Source organism: Brienomyrus brachyistius, chromosome 21, assembly GCF_023856365.1.
Source record: "Brienomyrus brachyistius isolate T26 chromosome 21, BBRACH_0.4, whole genome shotgun sequence".
In the NCBI taxonomy this organism is placed as follows: Eukaryota; Metazoa; Chordata; class Actinopteri; order Osteoglossiformes; family Mormyridae; genus Brienomyrus; species Brienomyrus brachyistius.
In genome coordinates this window covers 4,272,774-4,300,585 of record NC_064553.1, presented here as the reverse complement: position 1 = coordinate 4,300,585, position 27,812 = coordinate 4,272,774, and the positions used below count along the sequence as shown (strand labels likewise).

The window sequence follows — 27,812 nt, the reverse complement described above, 5'->3', positions numbered from 1 at the left end:
TCTTGGTCTGGACTTTTACCCTCTGGACCGGAATTACCCACCTCTGTTCATACAATCGCGCCCACCTGCCTCTTACCTACCACATATCCATCCACTGGCCTCCTGACCAGCTGCGCCAAGTGTCACATTCCTTACACACTGCATTCAGGGTGATTTTTTATTCATATATTTATGTGTCAATGGTCTGTTTTGCAAGGACCAAGTCAGCTGTCAGTCCTTGTGAGGAACACATAAAATGACGAGATTCTGAAATCAATCAACATAAAAGTTATAAATTATCACTGGGGTAAATTAAACAAAAGATGACATTGGAAGAGTCAGCCAGCTCAGAGTTGGTTGGTGTGATACTTTGGGGAGAGAAGAAAGATCTGGCAGGGAAAAATATGCCTTGATGTTAATATAATTCATACATACATCTAAGCTGGCTTGGGTCATGGGCAACCTGAGTTAAAACGGGAGAGAATGCCAACCCCAAAATAATAATAATAATGTAATTGCAGTATAAAATTTAATGAATGTTTTCATTTCTGCATAGGTTGCACAGAGAACGGCGAACGTGGGAAACCTTGAGTGGCCTGTGCAAAGATAAATAACTAAAAAACACAGGGTGCTTTCTGGTCTAACGTCAGGAGCGAAAACAGTGGCACAGAGCCAGATTAAAACCTGAAAGAGGGACGCCCTCTGTCTGCTCGGTAGGGGTACTGCAAGTGGACGCCAGGTAGGAACCTCATCGCTGACATACCAAGAGAGTCCAGTGTCATAGTATCCTGACCCCCCCCCCCCCCCGCCAGGTTGGAGATTGTCCAAACACGATTGGGGAGGGAGGTATTCCTCGTCTTGTTCCTCAAGGCAGAGGTCATACATGAAGCTTTAAAAGCTTTAAAATATCATTAATGTAGCGGAGTGGATTGACAGATGACCGCTGACAGCCTCTGTGTTCTGCTTCTCTCTTGGACCACGGAATTCAGATTCCCACGGGAAGAAGGGATTTATTGAGTGTAGGGCAACCTATGTCCACCTTTTCATATTATACACTTCAGTTTTACTGCGCTTCTAAAGAGGCACTTAATTCCTTTTTAAAAGACCTATTAAGAGCTTGAATAAAAAGAGCTTTGGCACTGTAACTTAACCATAGATTAATATCGGAGACGCACATTTAATTCCGTAATTACAAGGTGTTACTGTCTTTAGGAAATGGCTTATCACATAGTTTGGTGAGAGGAAGAGTGCAGGAGGTGTAAAAACCTGCGAGTGTGAGCACGCTTGTTCCGGACGTGCCGCAATGGGTGTCAGACAGCGCCACCCACTGGAAGTTCAGGGCCGTGCTGTAAACACACTCAGCGGTTTCCAGAACAGTCACCGCGAATGCGCCATGGTGACAGCAGCCCTGGGCTGTTAGTCTTGGTCCTGGACATTCAGTGGGCTTCAGGTCCACGTCTCCATGGGGACCATAGCCTCTTTGGAGCCGACTGGGGGTAGAAGGTTCTGCTCGCTCAGGAAGTTAAGTGGAAACTGGACCAGAAAACCGCGGATCTTCTTCAGCTCCTCCTGAGCCCGAGCTGGATCTGTCTTGTCCAGACCCAGTTTGCACAAGTAATTCTCCATCTCCTGCATGTTCCGCACGTCGCTGGAGGGCAGACAGCGAAACACCTGGGCGAAAACGTGGAGAGGCACCGTGTCATCAACACCAAAGCCATGGGTTGTATTTTGTATGTTCAGCTAGTACAAAATATTCCAGAATATTCTATGGATCATCTTTGAATACTCAATATAAAATGTTCTAGAACAGAGGTGGGCAATCTTAACCGGAAAAGACCAGTGTTTATGCAATTTTTCACTGCAACTCCCTAATTACAGTAGATTACCATTTAAAGGACTGATAAGCTGAAGGGTCCTCACATCTGGGTTTGAACAACTGACTTAAAGGTTGCCCCGAAATCCTGCATACACACTGGCCCTTTGCGGATAAGATGGCCGACCCCTGTTCTACAATATTACGTCATTTAACACCGAATGCTAATACTAATTTAGCCCGGTGTTGAGCTGCAAGACTAAGCGAGGAGTACCTTTTCATAAATTGTGGCATTACGAGCTGATATGACCATCCAGACCTCCTTGTAGAAGCGATCGCTGATGGGATCCGTCACGTCGATGGTGGAGTCTGTGAAGGCGCCGAGGATCATCCTGTGGGGCAAGTAGAGTGAGTTTGTTGGTGTCTACTTGCTTCGTGCCTCTCCCTCAGAATCCCTCCGAGAACTTGCCTGAAACACTCCAGCCTCAACTGCAGGCTGAACTTTCCGGCCCTGTACTCCTGTCCATCCATCACCGAGTCCACCATCTCTGTGTCTTCCACGATGAGCGCCACCTCGCTATCACGCTTTCCCAGCATGCTGCGGTCATTGATGTTGGCCGAACCTGGAACAACCCCCCCCCAGTCAATGTCACCACAAAGGGAACCAGTGGACTGTAGCAAATCGACTTCCCTGGAGAATGACGCAGGAGAATGAAGATTGAGATAATGCTCGTGGCCATTTTGTTCCCTTGCGTGTCTTTGACCGGGTGATTCAGTCCGACAGCAGGCTAATTCAATGACGGTAAGATCTGGCACCTAAGGAATCCACACTAATCTGATTCCAGAAATGTATTAAGTACCATTACCTGTCTTCATTGAGATTGCTTTCACTTCATCCAGAGTCTTTCATCTGCAGTCAGTATTTATAGTAATTATGACAACCTGGTGAGTCTGTTATTTTATTTATTCATGTTGTTTGTTGCTTGTGAGAGATGTGCCCGCCAGCAGTGCCAGGCTTCCGGAGGCAGGAGTGCACAGAGAGAGATGCCCGCTCCAGGCAGTACAGCGAGGAGCACCGAGGGACCCGGGGATGACAGGAAGGGACGGGGGTTTGATTTGGGGACAGGAACAGAAAAAAATACAAGTCAGTCTTTCAAAAACCCAGTTAAAAAGGGACCAGGGTTGCAGCTGAGGGCTGGGACTTGAGGTCTTGGGGTGAGAGATGACAGAACTCAATTACAATTAATGGTAATGAGGGATAGGTGAACCAGATGGATGTCCAGGTCCATGATGCTACCGCACGCCGGGGCAGCCATGCCCCCCGCCCCAGAGAGCGCCGCGATGCTTGCCCAAATGCTAGCCCAGTTAACAATGCTAGGTGTAGCAGCGTTTATCGAATGTTATGATTAAGGTTGGGAAATATTCAAAGTATGTAGTTATTGTGATGTTCTGAGAACATCATACCAAAGCTACAACTAAGAATAACAATAAAACTCACTTTAGCCTGAAAGGTCATGGGTTCATGGCTGAACAGCATGTCTGTAGGATATATATTTTATTATAAAACAATACTTTTCAGCATTCTTGTTATGAAGATTTCTGATGATAATGTTACTGTGGGACCTGGAATGGGGGTGAGAAGCGGCTGGGATGTGGGTGAGGAGCAGCTCAGATGGGGGTGAGGAGCAGCTCAGATGGAGGTGAGGAGCAGCTCAGATGGAGGTGAGGAGCAGTTGGGATGGAGGTGACCTGCTGATGCGAGACTGAAGGTGTATTTTTCGTCCTCATTGTCTTGGTCTGACTAGCAGCTTGGGCTTAGCTGCAAAAACGTTCCCCCACTTAAGTACCGTCTGAAGGTAAAGGGTAAAAATAAGTCATATTTGGACACTCGAGCCCCTTGAATTGGCGGCCAGGACACTGTGTGATTTGTGTAGCTCCAGAGAGACAGAAGGAGAGAGAGATTATGACTGTGCTGCTGCCTGCGATACAGGAGAAGAGTCGCCCCTGATTTCTGTTTCAGTATCTTTGCCATTAGCATTGTTGACACTGCAAGCTGATTCAGGAAGTATCAAAACATCAAATGAATAGATATATGAATAGATCACTTTGAAGTGCTAATCCAAACATTACCACGTGCAGTGCCTCAACTAAGCACCAGGGGGTGCAAGAGTATCACAACCAAGAACTAAACATAGCACATGAAGGAAAAATGCATAAAAATACAGGGGATGGAATGGGAATGGAAGAATTTCCTTTTTCAAATGAAATATGAAACAAATTTGTACATGCGCAGTGCAGCATGGTTACTCTAGGTAATGCTGTGTGTGTGTGCATGTGGCCATGTATATATTACCTAATGTCCCCACAATGGGATTAAAAACCTGCTATTTGTATGTTGTGGGGACCATTGCTTCAGTCCCTAAAAGGGGAAACTCAATTTTATTCAAATCCGTGACTACAATCAAAAAAGCTAAAAAAGTATAAAATCCTGTATTTTGTTTCGTTACTTATGGTTAATGTTGGGGCTGGGTGGGGCTTAACGTCGTCTTGTTGGGATTAGAGGTTTTCCCATAGAAATGAATGTAGAGTCCCCACAAAGATATAATTACAAACCCGTGCGTGTGTGTGTTCGCCTTGAGTTTCTTGACTGACAGATTTCACACAGAAGTAGTACTTTTAAATCATGGTTCTGACCCGGCCTTTCTCGTTCTACTGCAATGGCGAAATAACGAACCACAAGCCCATTTCCCGACAGCCTCTCGATCCACGCCCTCACCGATGATGACGGTGTTGTCGTCGACGATGAGCATCTTGCTGTGCACGTAGATGAGCTCCGTCACCAGTCGGCCCTCCAGTTCGGCATGGGTCCGCAAGCCCCCGAAGGAGATGTAGTTAATCCACTGGTCCCCCACTGCAGGGAAGAGCAGATCGAGTCAGTTCACTGGTCCCACACTGCAGGAGACAAAGTTAATCCACTCACACCATAGAGACAACGGTATAAACCACTCCCACAAGAATCCCTATCCGAGGATGTCAGAGTCCCTCACATGACCCTCTCCCCATATCACATGATCAGGCCCCCATCTATCACCAGTACACACAGAGCTATGAGGAATGGTCCCAAGGCGGAGCCAAATCCCATAAAGCCCGGAGCCGCAGACAGAAACACTGGCATTTCTGTACACAGGTACGCCTGAGGTCAGACCTCAGCTACCACTCACAACACACTGTCAAGGTGGCACCGAAACGACCAGGATCACCAGAAGCTCCTTCTACCCATGAATGAAATGAAGCCTCATTCGTTCTTTGCACAAGTATGAGACCAGGTACATCAGAATGTGTTTTATAACCGCCCCCCCTCCACCATGTGCTCATTTTTAAGGTCATACAAGCAAACATCTGTGAGTGCAAAGCTTCATCCAGGATTCAAACTGGCAACCTTCTGAGTCACCGGTTTGTAACCTGTAAAGGGACAAACGGCCCACCGTCCGAATGTTTTGTCCTAAGTTTAAAATTCACACCAGAGGAACCATCTTACATGGAGAAACAAACCCATATGAGATGAATTTAAAGTTATGTGTGGGGAGTTCAGATAAACAAGCACCCCCCCCACTTTTTGATCCCCCTGCCCCCTTGCGTTCCTTAAAAACAGATCAGCTCACATCTGCCTCAATCACAAAGCGCCATCATTCTGAAAAATGTCACGGCTGTTGATTGTTTTGATTCCCAGCCCCCCCTGCAGTGATGGGGCTATCTGATTGGCTGCCATCATGACTGACACGCCAGGAGATGCATGCCAGAAGGACTGCTACCCTCAGTCCTAGATTATCCGGCATCACATATGGTACAGTATATCACCCAAGGTCCAGCTCGGGTTGCATGTGGTGGAAAATGACATCCATACTGTAAATGTACGTAAATGATGTGAAGGAGCTGGATCTATTGAGGTGGCATTGAACTGAAAGAAGAAAAGCCGCATCTCTATTTAGGTGTCCGATACAATCTGGCGCCCCTAAGGTTAAGGGCCTCGCTCAAGTCCCATGCGTGACACGATTACTTCAGCGGCCCACTTCCTCTGCAATCTGATTGGTCATCTCTCTGAACCAATCAGATTCGTAACTTGCTGCACTACACACCAGCCCACAAGTAACACCCATTCAGAACAAGCACATTGTGGTCACTTCGCAGCTTAATTGGAAAACGAACACGGACGCGCAAGATATCAACAACTTACTTTCTTTCTTCAGCTGGGAAATAATGGAGTAATCACCTTTTATCATAGTCCTGTAAGGAAAACAGAAAACAAACTCACAATGGATCAGGAGTGTAAATGTCAAATTTGGCCAGTGATGGATGGGTGCCCCCCCGACTCGTGTCCTGTGTCTCCAAGGCTAGAACCTCCAGGCTCAGGAACTGAGAAGATTCTAGACACACTCAGTCTACAGAGGGGGGGGGTGGTTAAGTGGCAGAAGGGGCACAAGTTGGAATTTAATATTGCGACTTGATTCTCAGGATGGACGAAGAGAGACGGGGATCCCCACCTCAGACCTCAGGAAATCCAGGAAGTATTTCATAATACAACACTCTGTAATACAAGCACTTTCTGAAATTACATGTGTATGCGGGTCAGAATAGACCCCCCCACCCCAGATCCGGCTGGATCCTCCTTCTGTGGGGGGCAGTGAGATGGTCCAAGCCTCTCAGGAAGGCTGCTTAAGCGTCATTCCGGGATATGCAATCCCTGCATTTGCAGGTGTAGCGCTCTCACAAGCCGAGAAATCCAGCCAGGAAATTGGGGGTCTTTTCACACTGGACAGTCACAGGGATATTACCCCTGCCCCCTACCCCCCCAGCCCTGCCCAAATATAACCCCTCTAGCCCGCCAAAATGCACCTGGAAGAAACCCAGTGAATATAAACTGATCCAGGCCCACAAAACAACACAACATTGCTTGTGACAGAGCAGAGCCACTTTTAGAAAAACGTTGCAGTGTTTGTTTTGGTCCACAGTCACCTTTGAAATTGCCTCAGTTATTCTGTAACGCAACAAAACGGTGTTTAAATCTACTGCCTGCGGATTCAGATAAGAAAGTGTGACTGCCCATGCATGTGGGAAATATTACATTTACTTCCCCACTGCCCCAGGAAGTGCCTGTTTAAAAAGGCACTGGGAGTCATGTTGTTTTTACCGTGTGAGATTTACTCTCCTCCCTGACCGATGTGCGCCACAAGCTGAAAGAAAATGCCTTTACACTAAACAAGTTGATCAGGGATCCTGTTTTTCTGGCCACCTTAAAGCAGTCTACGTGTTTCCCAGAATGCAACGCAAAGCCTCTCTTGCAGGTTGCCGCTCAGATAAGAATGCTTTGCAGTTGTTCTCCTGGGTGGCCAGTAGAGGGCGACATTCCCTCGGCCAAGGATGATACCATCCCAGATTAATTCCCATTCCTTAAATTTCACTCATCAGGTTATCCTTCACAAAATTAATGATGCACAATGAATCCTACAGCTCCAATCCTATATGTCCACCGATCCAATACTACGATCTTCCTCACCCTCATCATCCTCACCTGTAGTTAAAGTGCATGACGGCCTGGATGGCATGGCCTCCCCCCGTGTTGATGTCTCCCTCGAACCCGGGCAACAGCGGTGTCACCACATAGACTCGGAACTTCTTGTTCTCCCTGGTAAAATACAGAGGTCAAAGGTCATGGCCTATGTGACACCTAGAAAACCTAAAATCCAAAGGAGGCCAGATATAGTGAGACAGCTGCCCTGCTCGTCTGGTGGACGGGTCCAGCTGTCCGATCACTCGGACGATAGCCCTCTGTTGCACATGCGTCTGTGCGTCACCCATTTTCTTATATAAATTACAGAAATAACACTGTCAAGAAAGGAAGGAAGCGTGGGAATGAATGAAAATATTGTTAGGATCAGGAAAATCCCTCGCAACAATAGAGTCATTAGACTCATGTTACCGTGGCGCCAGAATATGCAAATGGCAGCCAGCCACAGCGGGAAAAGGTCAAAGTTCACGAGAGAGCGAGACCCAGCTCCTGCTTCCGATGCGATTATGAAGCACAGAGAGCCGTTTCTCAAACCACAAGCAGAGCTGAGCTTGGCGTTGGGGGTCAGACACCCCAAGCAGCATTAAGCTCATGAAGGGTAAAGAGAACAGCAGCCTGAATTTGGAGGGAAGAATATGAGGAGGGAGGGGCAGGGGTGGAATTCATAAAAAAATAAATAAAATGACCAGACGGTAGAAAATAGAGAGAGATCCGGAAACCCCAGGAAATAACTCCTAGAAGCTGTAGCTGAGCCAGTAAGAATATAAATTTAATGCTTGAAATAGTTATATATTTGAGTAACACTTAAAGCAGTCATCTTAATGCATTATGGATACCTTCATAATGCATTATAATGGTCAATTATTTATTGTGCATTATAGATGAGAGCTTCAAAGACCTTTCATAATGCATAATACCCATGGCTTTAATGTGTTGTCTTTTTATAAACAGCCATGTTTATAATACTTTATGAATGCATTATAATGCATTATGAATGTATCTATAATGCATTATACGTGAGTGCTTTAAGTGAAGTATTATCAATATTTGTTGTGGATATAGATGCACAGCATTCTAAGGTGGACCAAACAGCACCTTTCCGGACCGGAATTCACTAACACCCAACACAGAAGCGAGAGCCAGACCACAGTATTTTATTCATATCGCCTTTGCATATCCCATCAAGCTTTCCCATCAAGAGTCAAAGACACATATACAAATAGGTTTTGGGTCAGAGAGCAGAGTCTGCCAACAATCCCAGGGGGGGTTAAGGGCTTTGCTAAAGGGTCCATTGGTGACAGGATTACTCTGCCGGCCACGGGATTTGAACCTATATCCTTCTTAAAATAAGCTCAGATACACAATCCACTGAGACGCACATAATCCTGAAAATAGCACCACAAACACCGGCATTTTACTTTAGAGATTTAATCCTAGATATTACAGTCACTGTGGACAAAACTCACTTGTAAGCCCTGATGATCCTTTCTATGATGGCTTCCCCAATCTTGTTGTGAACTTGCCTGTTGTCAGCACAGCTTATGAAAAACTGGTTCTAAAGGAGGAGAGAAAATACCTTTACAGACCTGGACAGATGCACCCAGCCCACTCCATCACCACCCCCCGCAACGTGCTAACGTACCTCAATGTAGATGAAGTGCTTGCTCTTAGCGATCACCTGGACATAGGCATTGTGAATCGACTCTTCGTGGTACTTGATGCCAGCCGACCAATCCGAGGCAGATCGGAGAACCTACAGATCGTACAAGACGTTCACATCGATGTAACGATTGTGTGGGACTGTGACACTGAACATCGCTGCTGTGGATCACTGTGAGCATATCTTCACAGTCCTGCCTCCTCTAGTTGCTTGGGTCCACTTCCTCTACAATCTGATTGGTTCTCTCTCTGAACCAATCATTTTCCATTCTGAACATTTTTGTGCAAGTAAAATTCCCATGAGCGCCTGTGGACAAACTCATGTCTGGGAACCCTCCCGCCGGCGCTGCTGGCACGTAGTACCTGCACTTTAGTGTTGACGCAGCCTGGCACCTGGTGGCTCAGCTCGTTAGCGGTGCTGTGTGACTTGGGCAGCAGGAAAGGGTAGGACAGCGATCTGTACTTCGGCTTCATGATCTGACAGAGGGCGGGACAGAGAATTCATGCATAAATCATAATGCACCAGTGAAAAAGAGGGTCACCAACTGACCTCTGGATGACGTTTACTTCGAAACCGATCGTCAGAATTGGTGCAGCTATTTTAACGGGAACTATACTGGTGGAAATACAGCAGAGTATAAATGTAAGTTGGAGATTAAGAGCAAGTCGTAGATCACAAGGACTAATAAAATAAAACAGCTTTGACTGCGATCTCCTGCCAACCTTGGTGAAGTTCCAGCGCTGGATGAAGTGCCGTGCTACATCCCGGGCAGCTTTCCCGTGGACCACGGAGGCGATGTCATGCCAGGGCATTCTGGGAGTGGTGTACCTGTTGATGAAGTCTGGGGGGGGAGGGGTCAGAATCTCAGTGTCACCAGGCCAGGTGGAAATGACATGTGACCTGGAGAAGCCGATGTGGCACGTTCTTTGGTATCTCTTCTTGTGACAAGCTGAGACAGACCTCATCACGGTTCAAACCAATTTACTGATTGTCCTTTAACTGCATTGAATCATAAAGTAAGCTGTGAATGAAGACAAGGGGACTCCGGAGGCAAACAGGGTGGCCCCAACTGGGCTGGGTCGGCAGAAGTGACCCAAACTGCCATTATAGTGCTCCACAGGCCAGGCCTACCGTCAAAAGGCTTCTCCAGCTGGATCCAGTCCTTGTACACGAAGTTGCAGTAGTCCTTCCCATGCCAGAATCGCGTGTTTCCCATCAGCTCTCCCACACCTGTCTGCAGGCTGCGCATGGATCCTGTTTCTGAAGGGGGGGGCGGGACGAGAGGAGTAGGACAACACATCAGGCCTACAATCTTCTGCCGTTATAAACGACTATAAACAAAAGTGCAGTTATTAAATTTTAACACAGCAGGCCTTAAAATTTACTGCTGCCCCCAAAGCGTAGAAAAGATTTTTCAAAAACGCAATAAAAGTAATCAAGCATCATAGACGGACATGACAGGGCTACACTATATAAAAAAAAAAAAAAATGGATGCCATGGTAAGGCCTGCTATACACAGCACATAACAGCAAGTAAAGGGGCAGCCCAAAGCAGCCGATGCCAGAGCAATGAGGGCAGAGATGCATCGCATAGACACAGTGACGGCTGCCTGACTCACTGAGCTAATGAAGGTGACCGATAGGGATCGTTCATTGTCAAAGAGCCGCAGGTGAGTACAGAGACGGGAGGACGCTGCACTCTTAGTGTTAATGGAACGTGAAGATGGACAAGGGGCAGATACCAGCAAAAACAGCCTCAATACTGCAGCTCCATAGGTCCCCCCTGTCGCAGTAATTAAGAGTGGAGTGAAAATCAGTATGTTCCTTTCTGGTCAAGCAAACCTGAGCCATCCAAGCACACATATGCACGCACACACACACACACACTGAATCGGAGCTAGAGAACAGCACAGAAATCCCCGCGTGTGGGTATGGGTCAGGATGAACCATGTCAAATGGGGGGTGAGCAGCATCCCACAGGGATCACCAATATCCCAGAGGGATCAGCCACAGCAAAGAGGGAAGAGCAGTGTCTTAATGGGATGAGCAGCATCCCAGAGGGATTAGCCACATCAAAGTAGGATCAGCAGCATCCCAGAGGGTCAGCCATAGTAAAGAGGGATGGCCAGCATCCCAGCGCAATCAGCCATAACTAGGAATGATTGGCAGCATCCTAGAGCGATCAGTCACATCATAAAGTGACAAGCAGCATCCCAGAGGAATCAGCCACGTCATAGAGGGGTCAGCAGTGTCTCAGAGCAGTCAGCGGAGCCCAGGAACGTACTTTCCTCAGAGCTCTCCAGGCTGCTGATGCTGCCTCCAAGGTGCCGCGTGTGTCTGTGCAGGTGCCTGTAGAGACTGAAGCGGGACCTGCGGGTTCTGCTTACACCCTTCAGCTTGGACGGGTGCTTGATGTCATTTGAGCTGGAGGCTTTACCCTTACTGGAGGGGGCGCTGTCGAGTGATGTGTTGATGACAGCATTGAATTGCTGCAAAATAGGAGAAGACACAGTGGGCTCTATGGTTGATTAGGAAAAAGTTAGACATGAAACTAATGTCAAATGCATAAGTCTGACATACGACCTGCATCACCTTTTCACAGCAACCGCAAGTATTATAGGGGTTTAACTAGTGATCTGAAGATGAGACCAGCCACTGATGTTCATGGGAGATTTGAAAAGGCAGTAAACATATGACAGCACCGTGAATCAGAGCTGCAGGCCACATCATCCAGCAAGGCCCCGTGACCCCCACCTGCTCAGCGCACGAGGCACGCGTCACGCTCCCCACGTCTGTCAGCCGGTGCTCGCGGTCATCCCAGCGGCCATACGCCAGGTCGATCCCGCCCACGAAGGCCACTGACTGGTCGATGACCACAATCTTCTCGTGGTGCGCCCACAGGTAGACGCTGGAGGAGACGTGGTCCGGATGCCGCATCACCTTGGGGGGGGGGGGGGGGGGGGTTTCAATCACAATCAACACTCTTTAATGAAGACAAGGTCACCTGCTCACACACTTCCCACTTCACACACCTTAAAGAGTGACTCAACAATAGTATCATGCATAAGCCAAATACAGTGGTTCATTTTCCTGTTCTTATCGACTCCAGGTACCGCGGGCCCCCATCCTTGCTATCCAGCCAGTTGTGGTACCTTGATGTTGGGGTGAAGGCGCATCAGGGTTCGCTTGCTGTACTCGCTGTTGATTCCCAGAGCAAGCTCCACCTCCTTGTACAGCATCACGAAGATCCGGACACCTTCTTGCTACAAGAGAGAGCAGATGCCATGATACAAAACTTAAAGACCCAAAGGACTGAGCGCCAGGAGACCACTTCAAGTACCAAATCTGCTGCAATTAGTGTTGACCGCTTAAATCAGTGTTTCCCAACCCGATCCGATGAGACACTCAGACAGTTTTTGCTCCCTCCCAGCTCCCTGCTAGACAGTCAACATTTTAGCAAAAACTGCACTGTCTGCAGGCCCCCAAGAACTGGATTGGGAAACACTGGCTTAAATGGTATTGTTTATCTATAAAATGGGGTTAGATATAAAACTGACACCTTGATGTAAGGTTATTCGTCCTCTGTACAGCTACTATCATATTTACTGCTCTGGCATTTCGAGCCCTGAAAAGCGGAGCTGCCTTGTTTAATCGTCATGGGTTATGCCTTAATAAAAATAGGCGTTAGCCTTATGCAACGTCCCCGAAGTCTCCTCCCAGGCCGAACATCTGTTCTGGTGCCGATTGATCCAGCCCGCCCTGGCTGCGGGCCGCCACACTCACCGCCTTGCGCTTCAGCACGCAGTCCAACCGCCAGTGGTTACCCTCCACCACTGGCCTCTTCAGGAAGATCTCCGGACTGAGCCTGGGCAGACCAAAGCAACGCAGCGTCAGGCTCTGGAACTCACGCCCACACTTCCAGAGATTAGCGATCGGGATATTTCAAAAGGAGGCATCAGGCTTAACTCAAATTACCAGTATAGAACCATCAAAGTTTTGTATCTCATGAAAATATATACCTGGGCTTAGCATCCTGGTCTTAGCAACCATGACCACAGTGTTCCTCAAGCCGCAGTCCACATTTTTGCTCTCTCCTAGCTCCCAGCACAACAGTACCAAGTATTCAATGTTTGTGTCTGGTTGAGAGCTTTGGAAGGGAGCAAAAATGTGGACTGTTTAAGCATCCCTGGGTTGATAAACACGGAAAGATAGGCAGTGATGTACATTTTATAAATTGGATTTCAGAAATGCAGTGAAACGCTGCAGATTTTCAGCAGGGCTGGGGCAGGCTTCAGACCTCCCGAGTTTCCTGTGCCCCTCCTCTAATTCACCGTGAGCTCATTTTGCGGTTTTAAAAGTGATTTGTGCCAGGATTTTCATTCCAGCCGCCGCCTGGGCTGCCGCTCTCGTCCTCAGAGGGCCTGAGTTATAGCTGCGGTTCTTCGTGACTCTCACTCTCTTTCTCTGACTTAATTCTTTCTCTGTTTTACTTTATTTTTCTCACTTTCCGTCTCTCTTGCTCATTCTCTTTCACTCATTCTGTTCTCACTCCCTCTCTCTCCCTTGCTCTCTATCCTCCTCTCTCTCTTTCTCTCCTCCCTCTCTCATTCTGTCCTCTCACTCTCCCTCTATCCCCCCCTCCTCTCTCTCCTACTCCCTTCCTCTTTCTCACCCATTCTGTTCTACCTCTCTCATTCCCCCTCTCTGTCTCTCCCTCCCTCCCTAACCCCCCACCCCCTCCAGTAACAGAGCCCGGGCCACTCAATGGGCAGCCTGTTGCTAAAGGTCCGTTTCCAGCAGCCTGAATGTGGAATCTGTGAGGAACAGAGAGCGCTTTTTCCTGCCCCGGTTCCCGGTGCCAGGGCTCCTGCTGCTTCCCTGGAGGGATCCTCAGAGGATCCGAATTGCTCAGCTTCCATTTCCATGGCTGCCTGTCCTCCTCCCCAACCCTTCCGTCACTCGCTGTCTCCTTTAATAAAGATGCTCCATGCTTTTAGTGCTGTGAAGAGGCAGCGAAGTCTAAACCGCTCCTGTAGGCCATAATTTGCTGTGCTGTCCACAAACAAACAAATTCAGAAATTTTGCAAGATCCATTCAGATATCCGCCTGTCACAGCCAGCTCCCCCGCCTCAGTGATATCATGGCCATCATCATCCCCTCTTTCCTTCCCTAAGCGCTTACAATTGACAGCTTGAATTTCATTTCTCTCTCCAGAGCAGGATGGTAGAAGACCCGTCAGGCTGCTCCCCCCCCCATACCCGAAACACCCCCCACGTTTCCAGCTTACATACCACCAGTCTGTGATGAAGATCTCCTCTTTGGCTGCCTCCAGAGCCTCGGCGACGTCCTCCATGTAGGTCTTCCCGTTGACATACCTGGGGTGAGACGGCGGTTTTGTCGTTTACCGGTGTTCGGGACCAGAGGGGATCGAACGACTTTCAGCTTTATGACCTACACCCTTGTGCAAATGGATCGAAAGAAGTTGTCGCGTCGAAATGCAGACAGACTGACCACAGTTAAGACAGTCATCACAGTGACAGTAATTCATACCTATGGCCTGAGGTCCAGATTTAGGGCCTGGTGGATAGATAAAAACTGCATGGGAATAACCCAGGATGGGGCGCCAATCCACCTTAGCGTGTGTTTGGACTGTAGGGGGAAACCAGAGAACCCAGAGGAAACCCCACGACAACACAGGGAGGCGCCCAACCGCGCGTGAAGATATCTGGTCATTAAACTTGGTCTCCCTTGTTCCATTCCTGGTCTTCTAATTATTATCTTATTTACAGGTATGAATTAACACATGCAACGTCCAGAGGAACCGCATTCTCAGTTTCAGTGTTAACACATTCGCTGTAAAAATCAGGAGGCGTTTAAAATGGACACCAGTAATTTTATTTTTTGCAAGCAACATAGCAGGGATCCATTAAACTCGTGCACCAGGGAGACCTACACGTCTCTCTTCAGGCACGCTTTTCTTTATTTATTGGAGGGGGGGGTCGCCATTAATTCCCAACCCCATGACACCGAGACCTCATTAAAGTAAAAGTCTCCTTGTCCGTCTCGGCACTCTGGGTAATGAAAGTATCGGATGGCCAACCCAGGGAAAGTGAAAGTGTTTGTATAGCTCAGAAGAGCTCATGTCACCCATGTCACCACTTGGCCCACTAATTCTCACAAATTGTAACATTATACTGAATGAATGTACTTCTGTTGATAGTAGACGCTCCCTTGAGTGCTGCTGGGAGCTTTGCTGACAACAAAATGTTCTGAGGGCAGAAGGGAAAATTATTGGTCCAGGGCATTAACCAATCAGATTGTAGAGAAGTTGGGTCCAAGCAACTAGAGGAGGCAGGACCAAGACATGCGATTGGTTGGTCCCACCTCCTCTACAATCTGATTGGTTAGGTCACTGAATCAATCATTTTTCCTTCTGCCCTCAGTACATTTTTGTGTAAGTGAAACTATCATGAGTCTCTTAAGTGATGCATATAGTTTGGTCAGGGAGTTTTGGGTGACAGTTACATGCAGGACACCGGCTAGGTTGGAGGGCTGGTTACCATTTGGCCGGGATGTTCTCCTCCTGCCTGGCGAAGGAGCCAAACCGGTGCTCCCTCAAGAAGGCCCGCCCATGCTTGCGCACAAACGTCTCGATGGCTTGACCCCACCAGCGCGCCTGACGGAAGCTGGTAAACTTCAGCAGTAGAGTTCTGCAGGGATCATGGCCAACCGTGGTTAGGGAGCCCACCCTTCTCCCACCCACGCAGGCCAGACCCTCTTAAATTGCACACGTGGGCTTCACGTTCATTCGTGAAGGAGATAAAAAAAAAATCCAGGTGTCTGGATGCAAGTAATGTTAGAGTAAAAGTAAATGATTCAATACGGAAGTATGACAGAATAAAGGGTAAAGGAGGGGCAACCCTCTATGAACTGGAAGATCTGCAACAGAAAATCATCAAGCTTATCAAACAGATGCAGACACACTATCTGATACATTCACCCACACATCTGACAGGCAAGAAAGGACACGCTGACACTGTCCTCCGGCACGCACCTGGACAGGCTGTCAATCCGGATGCCATGCTTCGTCTCGGTGTCCTTGGAATCCATTTTGATGGTGAACTCTTTGTCCACCAGGAGGACAAAGGAAATAGCCCCAGTGTCAGGCTTCATGTACATCAAGAAGGAGTCTTTGACCACCAGCCACCTACAAATGGAGTCAGTGACGGGTGAAGGTCACAGAAGGAGATGTATGTGTTAATGTTAATATGCTGTAGCGTGTCAGTGTGTGTGTGGTGTTGGGAGAAGCATTCAAGGGCAGCTTATGGATGCACCTCCAATCAAAGTTCTGCCTTCTTGGGAACTGTGTTAGACTAACTCAGCAAATAAGAGCGTAGACTCTACCAGGAACCTAAGCAGAACCCACACCATGGACGTGCTCAGAACACCCACCGTTTGGACCAATGGTAGCAGACCTTGCTCCGGCCTCCACAGTTAAGCCCTGGGATATGGTGGCCCCCAGAACGCTTGGAGATCATCCCCTCCCTGTGAGAAACACAGGCAAAGCTGGATGGGCAACAGTGGGTGCTCGTCAACATGAATTAAATGATTTTTTTGGACATCGATTTGACTTCCATATTCCCAGAAGAAATACAGAGATTTCAGAGAGTTCAACATGACCCAAGGCAAACTAACAGACTCCTTACAAGCCCTTTGGCCCCAGTTCATGGATGAAGGACATCTGGCTCACATCAATGAACTCCATCTAAAAGGCGAGAAACAGATCTTCCGTAAGACGCCAAAGCATCACAGACAGTGAGAAGCACTTCAAATCCAAGGTCACTGTTTGGTCTGCTCATGGTCAATTTGTCCATCTACAGGCACAACACAGGGAATAACCCAGGATGGAGCACCAGCCCATCGCCAGAGGTGGCAATTTCAGGTCCAGAAAGTAAAAATCCAGACCATGGTTTACTTTCAACCAACCAGTTGGGCATAAATAGTAACACTCACAGAGGACTCATCTGATTGGTTGAAAGTAAATCATGGTCTGGATTTTTACTTTCTGGACCTGAAATTGCCACCTCTGCCCATCACAGAGGTCAATTGGTCAGTTAATTAAATGTGATTATTTTGCTAGCATTCAAATAAAGCATCTTACTGTAGCGTGGTATTTTCTGTAGACAGACATTTTCAGCAAGTTGTTTAGGTAGTCCTCTAGTTGTTTCTAAAAAAAAATAAATAAAAGGAGGGCTGTTACAGAGAGAATTCCTGTGAGGAATTGATGCATTCCATCCATTGTTAGAACCAGAGAAACCAAAACGATACAGAGTATAAAGAATTGCCATTATTGTTTTCATTAAAACCACCGTGATCCAGGTGATCACATAATGTCACAGTGAGCTAAAGCAGATTTTTATGAATGGAGATTATTTAACATCACTGTAGGCTTTTGTGTCAGGTTTGGGGCGGGTGGGTGAGGGTGGACTGACCTTTCTGCTGGAAACCTGCTCTTCCCGGACCAGCTCATCATTCCCACCCTTGGGCAGGTTGGGCATCAGTCGTGCTTCGCCTCGCTTGATGCTCTTCCTCTGCACGGTGTGACTATTGAGGAAGACGAGGATGGAGAGGGAAAGTGGTCACATACAATAAAGCTGAAACCTTTAACATGTCGGTTTAGAGAGAACCTTTAAGAAGTGCGTAGATTATGGATTGGCATAATGGATTGGCGCCTTCAGGGGGCGCTCACCTGCGAGAGGGAAGAGGGATCCTCAGGAAGGCTTTGTATCGTAGGAGCTCTCGATGGAGCTCCAGAAAGTGCTTCTCTTTCCTCTTCACGATCCAGGTAAAGTTCCCGTGCCGTAGCTCGATCCTGAAGACAGCCGGCAGCACCTGCGAGCAGAATGTCACACTTCAGGGAACATGTGACAGAAAGCCATTTCTGGGCTGCATGGTTCGCTGTGCCAGTATGTAGACGTTATATTTCACAAGGGCAGTAGGTGGCGCTGTGGAAGTTATGTCACAGGCGTGTCTTTGTGTCTCCAACCTTGGTCACGCTCCTGCGGTGTCGGATGCGGTCTCGGAAACGGTCCTGCGCACACGTGAATCTCTCCACCTCCAAGATTCGGGCAGTGATGGGTAAGGTAGACAGATAAATCCTGGCATCCGGGTCCTTAAGGCCCAAGGTCTCATACACCGAAGAAAACGGGATCAGAACCTCCCCTGGGAGAGAGATCAGGTGAAGACACAGCATGTCAGGGAAGAGCGGACGGCCAGTGGTGTAATAGGATGCTCTCTGACCACGCCCACTGCCCCGTCATCCCTATACCAAGCCAATTCCTTGCACCAGATCAACCAAAAACCTACAATAAAGTACCATAAACCGCCATCTTCCAAACACCTGATTAATGTCCTACTTCCTATGGCTCTGCTCCACCAACAGCAGCCATTACTGACCTGCATGGTTGACCGTGCTCTCGTCAAAGTCCTCCTCCACCTCTTCGACAGCAAGGTCGCGGGTGTCCAGGTTCTCGGTGATGTCACTCATGTCTACCCCATCTGTCTGGTATGACATCTCTTTACTCATCCTGGCGGTGAGGGGGCACCTGGTGGAAGGGCGGAGCGGCATCCATCTCTAAGCAAAAAGTTCCTACAGAACCCGGGCGATGTCGCAGTCTCACGTACATCAACCAAACCCAGCAAATGAAAACGTCCAACCTGAGATATTTTCGTCCATCGTCTGCGGAGCATTTCTGCAAAAACGCGCATTGGGAGGGCCCGGTCGATGCCGGGACTCAGGCTGGACTCCCTGGTGACTGTGGCCGACTAAAGGACGCCGCAGAAATGTTGCCACCCTAGATGACGCCTCCCACCCTTCGCATTGCACCCTCAACACCTCCGTCAGCAGGAAGCTTATATAATGAAGGGGCTCCATCGAGCACCACAGGAGGTTCTACCCAGGAGCATTATATCAGGGATTTAATCAAGTTTAGCAAGGGCTTTAATTTTTTTTGAAGGAAGATTGGCAGCGGGGTTATAGCCCCAACTGATCGGACCTAACGATGCTACTGATCCTACCTCCCTGGGGCCTGGAGCTGCATAACTCCTCTGCAACAGCCCCCACCGGGAGCATTAGATCCTTGCAACTTCCTCACACGTTTTAAACAGTATTTATAAATTGTCTATTTCATTCTTTTGCACGTTATTCTGTATCCCTGCAGCCGACACAGCCTCTTCCCAGCCTCTGCACACGCATGCTGATCACCTGTCTTTTCAAGTCAGAGCTGCCACCTGATTTATGGGAGGGGTCACGTGACCAACAGGTCGCTGCCTCACATCAAAGCTAGACGAAGCGAACAGGTCACCTTTCATATCACAGCCGCTTCAGAGATAGCGGGACAAAATAAAGCACCTCTGTGTGAAAGCCCGCATGAGTCTGCTAGCCAAATAAATAATAAAAAAGCGGGGGGTTTTCAGAACGGGAAACACCTTATTCTACACCGGTAGGCTGCTCCATCAACTCAGACGTCCCCATAATAGATATAGAGTCATACATTTTCCAAGAATAGAGCAGAAAAGGTGGTGATCATAACTAGGTTGCAACATAACTTGTATGTCATATAACTTTGGGACTTAGCAAGCATGGAACAAGCGGATAACATAAACTTATAACACAGCAAGGTCTGGGGCTTAGCTAGAGAGGAGATTAGCAAGATTTGGAACATTACCAGTGTGGAGTAAAGCAAGCCAAGTAACACAAGACATGACATGACATGTCACCTTTGAACAAAATGGATTCAAACTAATACCCACCCTTGGCAAATCATACCCGCAGAAACAACCTCCAATAACAAATATCAGTACTGGAACAAAGAACTGAAGGGGCCAGAACCGAATATCAGTATTGAGATAAAAACCTTGGTGTTCCTTAATGTTTCTTTGCCTGGGATCACATGACAATCAGTGGCAGCTTCCATTCATATTATCAAAGGGCTCTTATAGGCTATGTTTTTGGGGAAAGGGCAAGACTTATTCCTGATTTAGGCTACAATCCTGTGCTTCAGCCTGGTTGGAGCAGGTTAGGAGTAAAGCGCAAATCATTATGATGATATAAGTAGTTTAAAAGTGAGTTGTGATTCTTGGTACCCAAAACATGGACGTAAAACCTCGAGAATATATTGCTTAGATTGTAAACACGCTTGGTAGTACACCCCTCAAGTTCTGGGACGTGCAAGGAGAATCCATAAATATCTAAGTTCAGCTGGAAACTGAGAGCAGCTCCCAAACGGCCGGAGTTGAGCTGGGAGGGGGTTGGAGGTTGGCGTAGAGCACATCCTGTCGACCAAGAGGAATTCGGCCCTGCTGGGGAATTCTGTGGCCTGAGCTCCGTGGGCCAAGAAAATGCTGCACTTACTATCACACGGGGATAACACTTGTGTCTTATTTGTGTCTCATTCAGTTGGTTGTATACACAGTACTGTCCAACCGCTATCTGTGGACATGTTGCTATGATGTTTTTATGCACAAAATACCGAGTAACGTGTTATCAACTGATATTGCTATCAATGGCTAACAATTCACTGGACTAGAACTGGGGCCTGTTTCATTAAGCAGGATTTCTTGCTTAGCTGGATAACATGTCAGATTTAAGATAAGTTAAATTCAGCAAACGAAGATAAAGGCCATTTAAACTGAGGTACATTGAATCGGACAAGTTATCCGGCTAAGCAAGAAATCATGCTTTTTGAAACCGATCCCTGGTATTGCTAAATGGCTTTCCGACTTGCTGTACTGGAATGCAGCTAACTCAGGTGTGACGTCATTCCCAGCTCCGACTTGCAAGGGAAATGGAGTGCAGCATTAAACTCCCAGGAACTCTTCACAGGTTGAACTTCATCACCATAAACGTTGAGCGGAGGCATTCCGTCTTCTTTGTTCTCCAGAAGTCTGTGATGATTTCCTTTGTCTTGCTGGTGCTCAGTGCCAGATTGTTATCACTACACCAATCAGTCACCACTCATCGACATTTGAGATCAGTCTGACTGCCGCTGTGTCATCAGCAAATTTCACAATGGCATCCACTCCGCGATCCATTTCTGAGAAAATTCAACGTCGAGGAGCAGATAGAAGTGCCCACTCCACAGTTACTCAGTTTGTTGAGCAATTTGTGGAGGGTTTCTTACCAGAAATCATAACCCGGTTACCCAAGATAATCCAGGAACTATTTTCTTCTACCGACCTCCACAGACCAATCGTATCCCTGCGTAGAATAACTCATTGGGGTACTCATGCTTTAATCACCGCAGAACGAATGCCATTCGGTCCCATCATATTTGAGATAAGCCCGACATTTCTATGGGTGATATCTCCAAAACTAGGGAAGTCCCAGCAGAACAACCTAGATATGGGGTGAACAGTCTTATCCAGAAAAGGCCGGTGCGTTTGTGGATTTTTGCTGCAGCTCACTAATTAGCATTTAGAGGACTGATTGCCTGACGAGTCCTCACACCTGGGTTTGAACAGCTGACCTAAAGATTATCCCAAAAACCTGCATACACACTGGTCCTTTGCAGATAAGATTGCCCAGCCCTGACCTATTTGGATAGATAGTATTAAAACCTTTTTTTTAGATTTGGGGTGAACTGCCCCTTTGAATTCCACTGAACTCCGCAACAAGGCAATTGATTAATTTATGCTAATGCCTTGACCAGGTACTTGCAGGAGAGACCACTAAAGGATTATGGTTTTGTAATTTAGCTATGGTTCATGTTTTTTTTACATCCCATAATAAGCACTACGGTAGATTGTGGGGGTCATTGACGGGGCAGTCATCCAGTGTAGCACTGGCCAACGAAACTCTGACACTCTGGGAGCCTTAATTGCTACGAGATCGAAGCTGGTGTCCACGGTAAAAGGCAGAAGACCTTCCGAGGTAAACACTGAGCTCCCAACAGCAGGCTGAGTTCCAGCTGTCCGCTTGGTCACCTTACATTCCAAACTCAAGAATCGCACGGAATTTCTCTGGAATCTCCGAAACTGACAAGGAATGACTTCACAGTGGGGTCTGGTATCACCACTGCAAACTGGAAACTCCTCACTGATGTTCCCACTAAATTATGGGCTGGTGTTGCTGGGGCATTGTTATGAGAGTTGCTTTCCATCTGGTAACAGAAGACGGATCGGTTTGCATAACCTCCGAATTCAGAGAAACGCATTACTGCTTTCTGGAGTACTTTCTGTAAACAGAGTCGCTGCCGGAACCGTCCGCCCACCTGCCCACAAATCTAGCCCACTGGAAGCACAAAACTGTTTGCCAGCCAGTGAATATCCAGTGACATGGAAAGCAAGTAGGGAAGTAGGGAGAAGATTGTAAGGGAGAGGCGTCAGATATCAGACACCACGCCTTTTCTGCACCTCCCTGCGGGAACTCTCTCCCAACCACCCACCCCCTGCCTGCCCCCTCCCCCCGACAGCAGAGGCAGCTGTTAACCTGCATAATAGACACGTGGCTCGGGGTTATAGACAACATTCCTTCAGAGCTGTTGTCTGGGGTGTTTTCATGACAGTGTGGGACCGTGCAGGACCATCCTTAAGAATAGTTCCCACCCCTCCTCCTAAACTGGGCTTTCTGCTGATGGTGCTAAAGAGCCAGCAGGAAGACAACCGGGGGAGGGGGGGCTGTGGACTTTGGTGTTCCTGCTGCCTGTAATTTCCTTGTCTCCTCACTTAGATTACGGTCTATCCACAGACTCGCTGGTGTCGTCACAAATGGATCGTTCTGTTGAAAGTTGTTTTCTCTTTTCTTGGCAGCAGGGCGGTTACACACTTACACAATGGATCCTTCACGCACGTGCTATTCCCAGCAACCAATCCGGCTTGGAAAAACAGGACACCCAGCCCTGAGCGGCGCAGATGACGTTACGCCAGTGGTGTCATCCGTTGCGGCAGGTTGCGTCTCAGCTGGCCGGGCCACCTCCGCACACCCTGCCCTAACGACAAGTCTGAGCAGGACTGCAACTCACCAGGCACGGCTTTTCCCAGACAGCAGGCCAAATGTTCCAGCAGGCCGTAATGCATGAGGCTCGTTCCATAAGCCGTCTAGCCGCCCGGAAAATAATTCTTCTCAAACCATTTTGTGATTTGTCCCATAATTCTCAAACACATTTCATACCTCCCGCTCAGCAAATCTTTTTGATTCAGAGGGTAAAGCCACCTACAGGTGAAATACTAGAATTGCCCCCAATTTATCTCTAAGCTAAGTCCTACCACGCTACCCTCTCAGGTGACTGTGGACGGGCTGCTGAGGGACGAGGCGCTCATGGCAAACGTTCCGCCCAGACAGTCCCGCCGGAATTCTCGGCATTCTGAAGCGTGACACTCAAGGTTTTTGGGAATCCTAAGCTGTCTCAAAGGTCTGCTTGCTCCCCATGGGCCGAGCAGGTCAACATCGATACAGAAACCAGGAAGCTCCACGGATGCCACGATGCAATGTACCAAAAGCAATTACAGCTGATGCTGACTAACCTTTTGGCTTAGCGGCTGGTTATTGACGCCTCATAGAGAGTGACGCTGACAGTGAGTCTGAGTATGTGCCTTCATCCATTCGGAAATATCTCATCCTGAAATTCTAATCTCTAGGCAGCAAAACTCGCAAACGTCCGTCACAGATTTCTGAACAATCGGTGTTCCCCAAACCGAGGACACAGCTCGGGGGAAAAAGGTTCAAAATAAGACTGCCGAAAGTCATGAATGTAACAGACAGGCTGTTGTGCTTACAGTCACTGGCTAAAAGACCATTTGTGCTAAATTGTTTTTTTGGGCCACTCAAAGTAAAGACTACGCTGGGAGCTAAATGTCGCTTTAAAACCACACTATATAATCTTCTAGTGGAAAAACATAATCATGACTGAATGTTGCCAGACTGAGGTCATGGTGAAGTTAGTTTAATGTTGAAGAGGGGCCATCTGCTTCTAGTTGGCCTCACTCATCACATTGATTAAATTCAAAGTGGCTTAGTTATCTCACTGCATGAAAGAATTGCCAAACTAAGTTCGACCAATCCAGTCCTGTCGGGGCCCTGGTGAAGGCTTTACACCTTTACACCTCAAACCACCGGTGCTTCTCCACCGACACACAGGAACCGAGTTGCACCTGAGCCGTAACATGAAGAGAGACCAGTTACAGTGCGGTCCCACTGCAGAAGGGTGGGCTCTGTAAAGGCGATGCTGGGTTTGGACAGGGACGGTGACGCAAACCCAGAGACACACTTATTTACCCTTCACACGGTGTACAGCATGACTTACTATGTGCGATCTTTCTTTGTTTGTTTTACTGTCCGCTAACACGTCTGTGAGAATCACCGTCTTCTATTCGCTTCAAATGCTAGCAGGAGTAGCTCTGCTCCCACTTTATCAAACACTGGCCACATATCCAGTTTTGCACTGTTTTGTATTGTTTTTTTGTACTCGCACATGCTATTATGCACCATCTGTATTGTTTCTGCACTCTTCTCTTATATTATATTGTCTTTACAATGTCTGTATTGTTTCTGCACTGCCTTTTGTAACTGAGTATGACTGAGCCAGTATGCTTTCCAATGCACCTGTCGCTTATGGCCAATAAAGAATCTTGGATTACCATTGCATCATCCCCCCCCCAAATACTGTATCCCTGCAGTAAATAACTGATAGTGGTTTAAGGGGGGGGAACTCTGTGACAGCAAGCCGTACTGGATTCACCACACAAGTCCTCCATAAAACCGGGCCGGGCGTGCGTCATGTGTCCTGCGGGAATGTGTGATGGCGCAGTGTCATCATCGGTAGGAGTTTGACGTACGGGGCCCTGCCCCCCCGTGCCCACCCACCCGGTTACTTCCAGACCTGTTCCTGGCACGGAGAGCCGAGGGCGGGCTGGCTGTCACAGCTGGAGAGGGTGGGGGGGGGGGGGGGGGGTTGGTGCAACTGGGTGTCACGAGAATAATAAATGACAGTAGCCACTGCCCGCTGACCCCCCCCCTCCGACCCGTGCTGAGGCAATAACTGAAATGAATCATTCGCTGTAACTCCTTCAGCCGTCATGAATTCACAGCCCAACTGCAAACGACGGGTGGTGCTGTGTAGGAAAACATGACGAGCTCCATGCAACCACACTGACCCCCCCGGCAAATATGCAAAGATACGACCCGTTTTTAAAAAATGAAAGGTGTGGAATTTACCGTTAAAGCAGACATGGGAGTGTGTGCCTTCGGAAACTGTGCGGCTTGGTGGGGGGGGGGGGGCAGCAATACTCCTGAGAGTGTGGAGTTACCTTTTATATACGGTTTGTGATTCCTCATCAGAGAATATGCGTGTCATATCACTGATTAAATCCACGACCCGAACTAGGGGACCACGTTCCTCAAAGACCCACCACTGACATCTGAACCAAAACTGAGTAACAGGATAGAGGACCTCGAATGTGCTTCCCGTTCAGATGACTGCACCAAACCTGCTGTTAGATCTGAGTGTTGGAAGGTTCAAAGGTTAATTATTAAAACACTACTGTCCAGAGGAAGTACCATGGCAGGAATACCACACATGACAAACGCACCAAGAAAGCACACGGACCAAAAACTGCTCCTCTGACCCGCTTGGACGGCATACTCTTAATTAACTCATTAACTAATCATTAACAAGTGGCAAATTCAGTAGCACACAATACTTAACCTGAATATCGAATTGCATCTTGACATAAAGTCATTAAATATTACGCGGGTAAGAAGGTAATTATAGACTTGGTAAATTCAGTCATGTGAAGAGATGGCTGGAATGCAAGAAGCCTTGCAGGTAAGATGGTGCAGTAAGAAGGAACAGGTGACATACAACGGCAGGACAGGTAGAGCTGTTAGAACTTTCTGGTTTGGCGGAGTCTGTATAAAAACAAGCCTTTCGGTCTGACGCGGGTTCACAGGCTCGGAGCTGAGATACGTTTCTTCATTCACATGAGACTCAGACATTCCAGCACTGGTGTAAGAATCCCACCTCCCAAGGAGGGACAGAGTCGCTTGTGAAGGGGGGTCCACAGGCACCGCCAAACAAACGATCTACCCCTTCCTGCTCCCACCCCCCAGAAGTTCACCCCAGCAGCACTCTTTCCCCGGCTGTCCGCAACCCGCAGGAACAAATATAGAATGGTAACAGAGACAGAGCTGAAAATGTAAAAGCCAAGTCTCTTTACTGACCTGTTTCCTGTGTGCACCAGAGTCCCATATGGTCTGCCGGTTTTCTTACATGCTGGTAGGTACAGAGGCACGCACACGCTGTCTCGCGCAAACAAATAAACACACGCGAAAAAACTCCCGACTACTGGCAGCTGGGCAGTGAGCTGGAAGTGGAAGGTGGAAGTGCCGACTCCTTTGGGAGGGGCGGGGCCCTTGCTGCGTCACTCTCCCCTGCTCAGCCAATCAGGGTGAAATGGGTGGAGACTCCGTTGCCCCCTATCACAAGGCAGGGCAGACCAAAAGGCTTCAGACATATATGGAGAGACTGTGAACTTCCTTTCGATTTGGGAGTCATTATATCTCTCGCTCCCCAGAACGCGGAAAGATTTGAAGAATCTCTCTCTCCCTAAATGCTTTTTCTCTTCCCAAAGGAAAAATTCACAGCTAAAAGAAAGAACAATGAAGGAGAAATATGCAAGGTCAGTCACTTCACTTCAAAAGAGACTGATGAAGCCAAAGGCTTTCACCATCTTTGATGACGGAGATAATAATGAGTAATTAGTGTCACGCCTCAGAACGCTCTAAGCACGGAGCTGCGGAGGCACGTCAAAGCTGCGATCAACCGACCAAACCGCCTATAGGGTCACAGCCCATAGTGCACCATAGTGCTCGGAGAGCTCCCCTGGTAGGTTGGACATCCTTGAGTGGCTGTAGGTCCAGTGTTTTCCAACCCAGTCCTTAGGGACTGCAGACAATTCACATTTTTGCTCCCTTCTAGCTCCCAAGAACATCAGCTACCTGGTGCAGGTGCGTTAGGAACTGGGAGGGAACAAAGAATGAGGCCTGTCTGGGGGTCCCCAAGGACCTCAGCCCGTTCGCACTGGTGACGGGGTTATAAATCACAAAATGATGCCTAAGAGCCCCATAGTCTCTGGGTGCTTGATGGGATCGATTCACCAGTATGTGATGGGAGAGATCGGCTATATGACTTGCGGTCACTAGCTCTCAAAACCATGAAAATCGAACACAAGCCCCCCTAGTTATGGAAGCCGTGAATCAACACATATCGTTTCAGTTTTCCACCTTTATGCTCAGGAACCTGATCCCGTGGAATCTATGACAATAGCTCAAATGGGCTGTCTGTCCTCAGACAAGCGACAGTGGGATTGCGGGAGTCGCTACTGATCTCAGAGACATCAAAATGCTGCACCTCAGCCAGTACAATCAGCAACACCAGCACTGTATCTGTTCCAGTGCCGTCCAGAGGTCATGGCTCCGAGAAACAGCCGAGGCAAACAAAGAGTAAAACATTAGTGAGTAAATCAGAGATGCACCGCGGCTACTAAAATAAACGGTGAACGATTAAAGTAACGTTGTTAACTTCATTGCTCGTCTCGCCTACCCCATGGTCGTTACAGCGACAGCGGATGGGAAACATTCTGACGCGGTTATGCGACGCATAACAAAAAAAGCAATTAAGTCTTGACGAGCCGACATTTCATTTCCTTACCGAAAATCCCCAGCCTCCCGAACGGGATGATAGCCACGAGCGACTTTGCTTCTCACAACGCTCACACACCTACATCTGACTTGTGTA

General features: G+C 48.0%; 1 protein-coding gene across 2 annotated transcripts; it reads right to left on the bottom strand.

Annotated features, from left to right (window-relative positions):
* Window positions 1-491: 491 nt before the first annotated feature.
* Window positions 492-27,812, bottom strand: pld1a (phospholipase D1a). Of its 2 annotated transcripts, none has more exons than XM_048988450.1 (26): window positions 27,726-27,812; window positions 18,475-18,623; window positions 18,065-18,240; window positions 17,768-17,910; window positions 17,511-17,622; window positions 17,180-17,245; window positions 16,725-16,783; window positions 16,471-16,563; window positions 16,073-16,225; window positions 15,579-15,728; window positions 14,310-14,393; window positions 12,802-12,883; window positions 12,171-12,281; window positions 11,773-11,958; window positions 11,303-11,507; window positions 10,150-10,278; window positions 9,741-9,859; window positions 9,381-9,494; window positions 9,001-9,111; window positions 8,825-8,913; window positions 7,362-7,475; window positions 6,027-6,076; window positions 4,569-4,703; window positions 2,262-2,415; window positions 2,067-2,184; window positions 492-1,650 (listed from the first exon to the last, which is right to left on the bottom strand). In XM_048988450.1, exons 2-26 carry the CDS (start codon window positions 18,602-18,604, stop codon window positions 1,426-1,428), a joined length of 3,108 nt encoding a protein of 1,035 aa, XP_048844407.1. In that variant the 5' UTR covers window positions 18,605-18,623; window positions 27,726-27,812; the 3' UTR covers window positions 492-1,425. The 2 variants fall into 2 exon arrangements, with proteins under 2 accessions (XP_048844407.1, XP_048844406.1); XM_048988449.1 differs by lacking the exon at window positions 27,726-27,812 and adding an exon at window positions 26,237-26,511.

Bases quoted from the DNA above. Each gene is read 5' to 3' on its own strand.
- pld1a (XM_048988450.1), bottom strand. From the start codon at position 18,604: ATGAGTAAAGAGATGTCATACCAGACAGATGGGGTAGACATGAGTGAC. The intron at 10,279-11,302 runs GTACGTTCCTGG...CCCCCCCTTCAG, and splicing joins CCTGGAGAGCTCTGAGGAAA to AAACAGGATCCATGCGCAGC. The intron at 9,112-9,380 runs GTACTACGTGCC...TACGATCTGTAG, and splicing joins GCGTCAACACTAAAGTGCAG to GTTCTCCGATCTGCCTCGGA.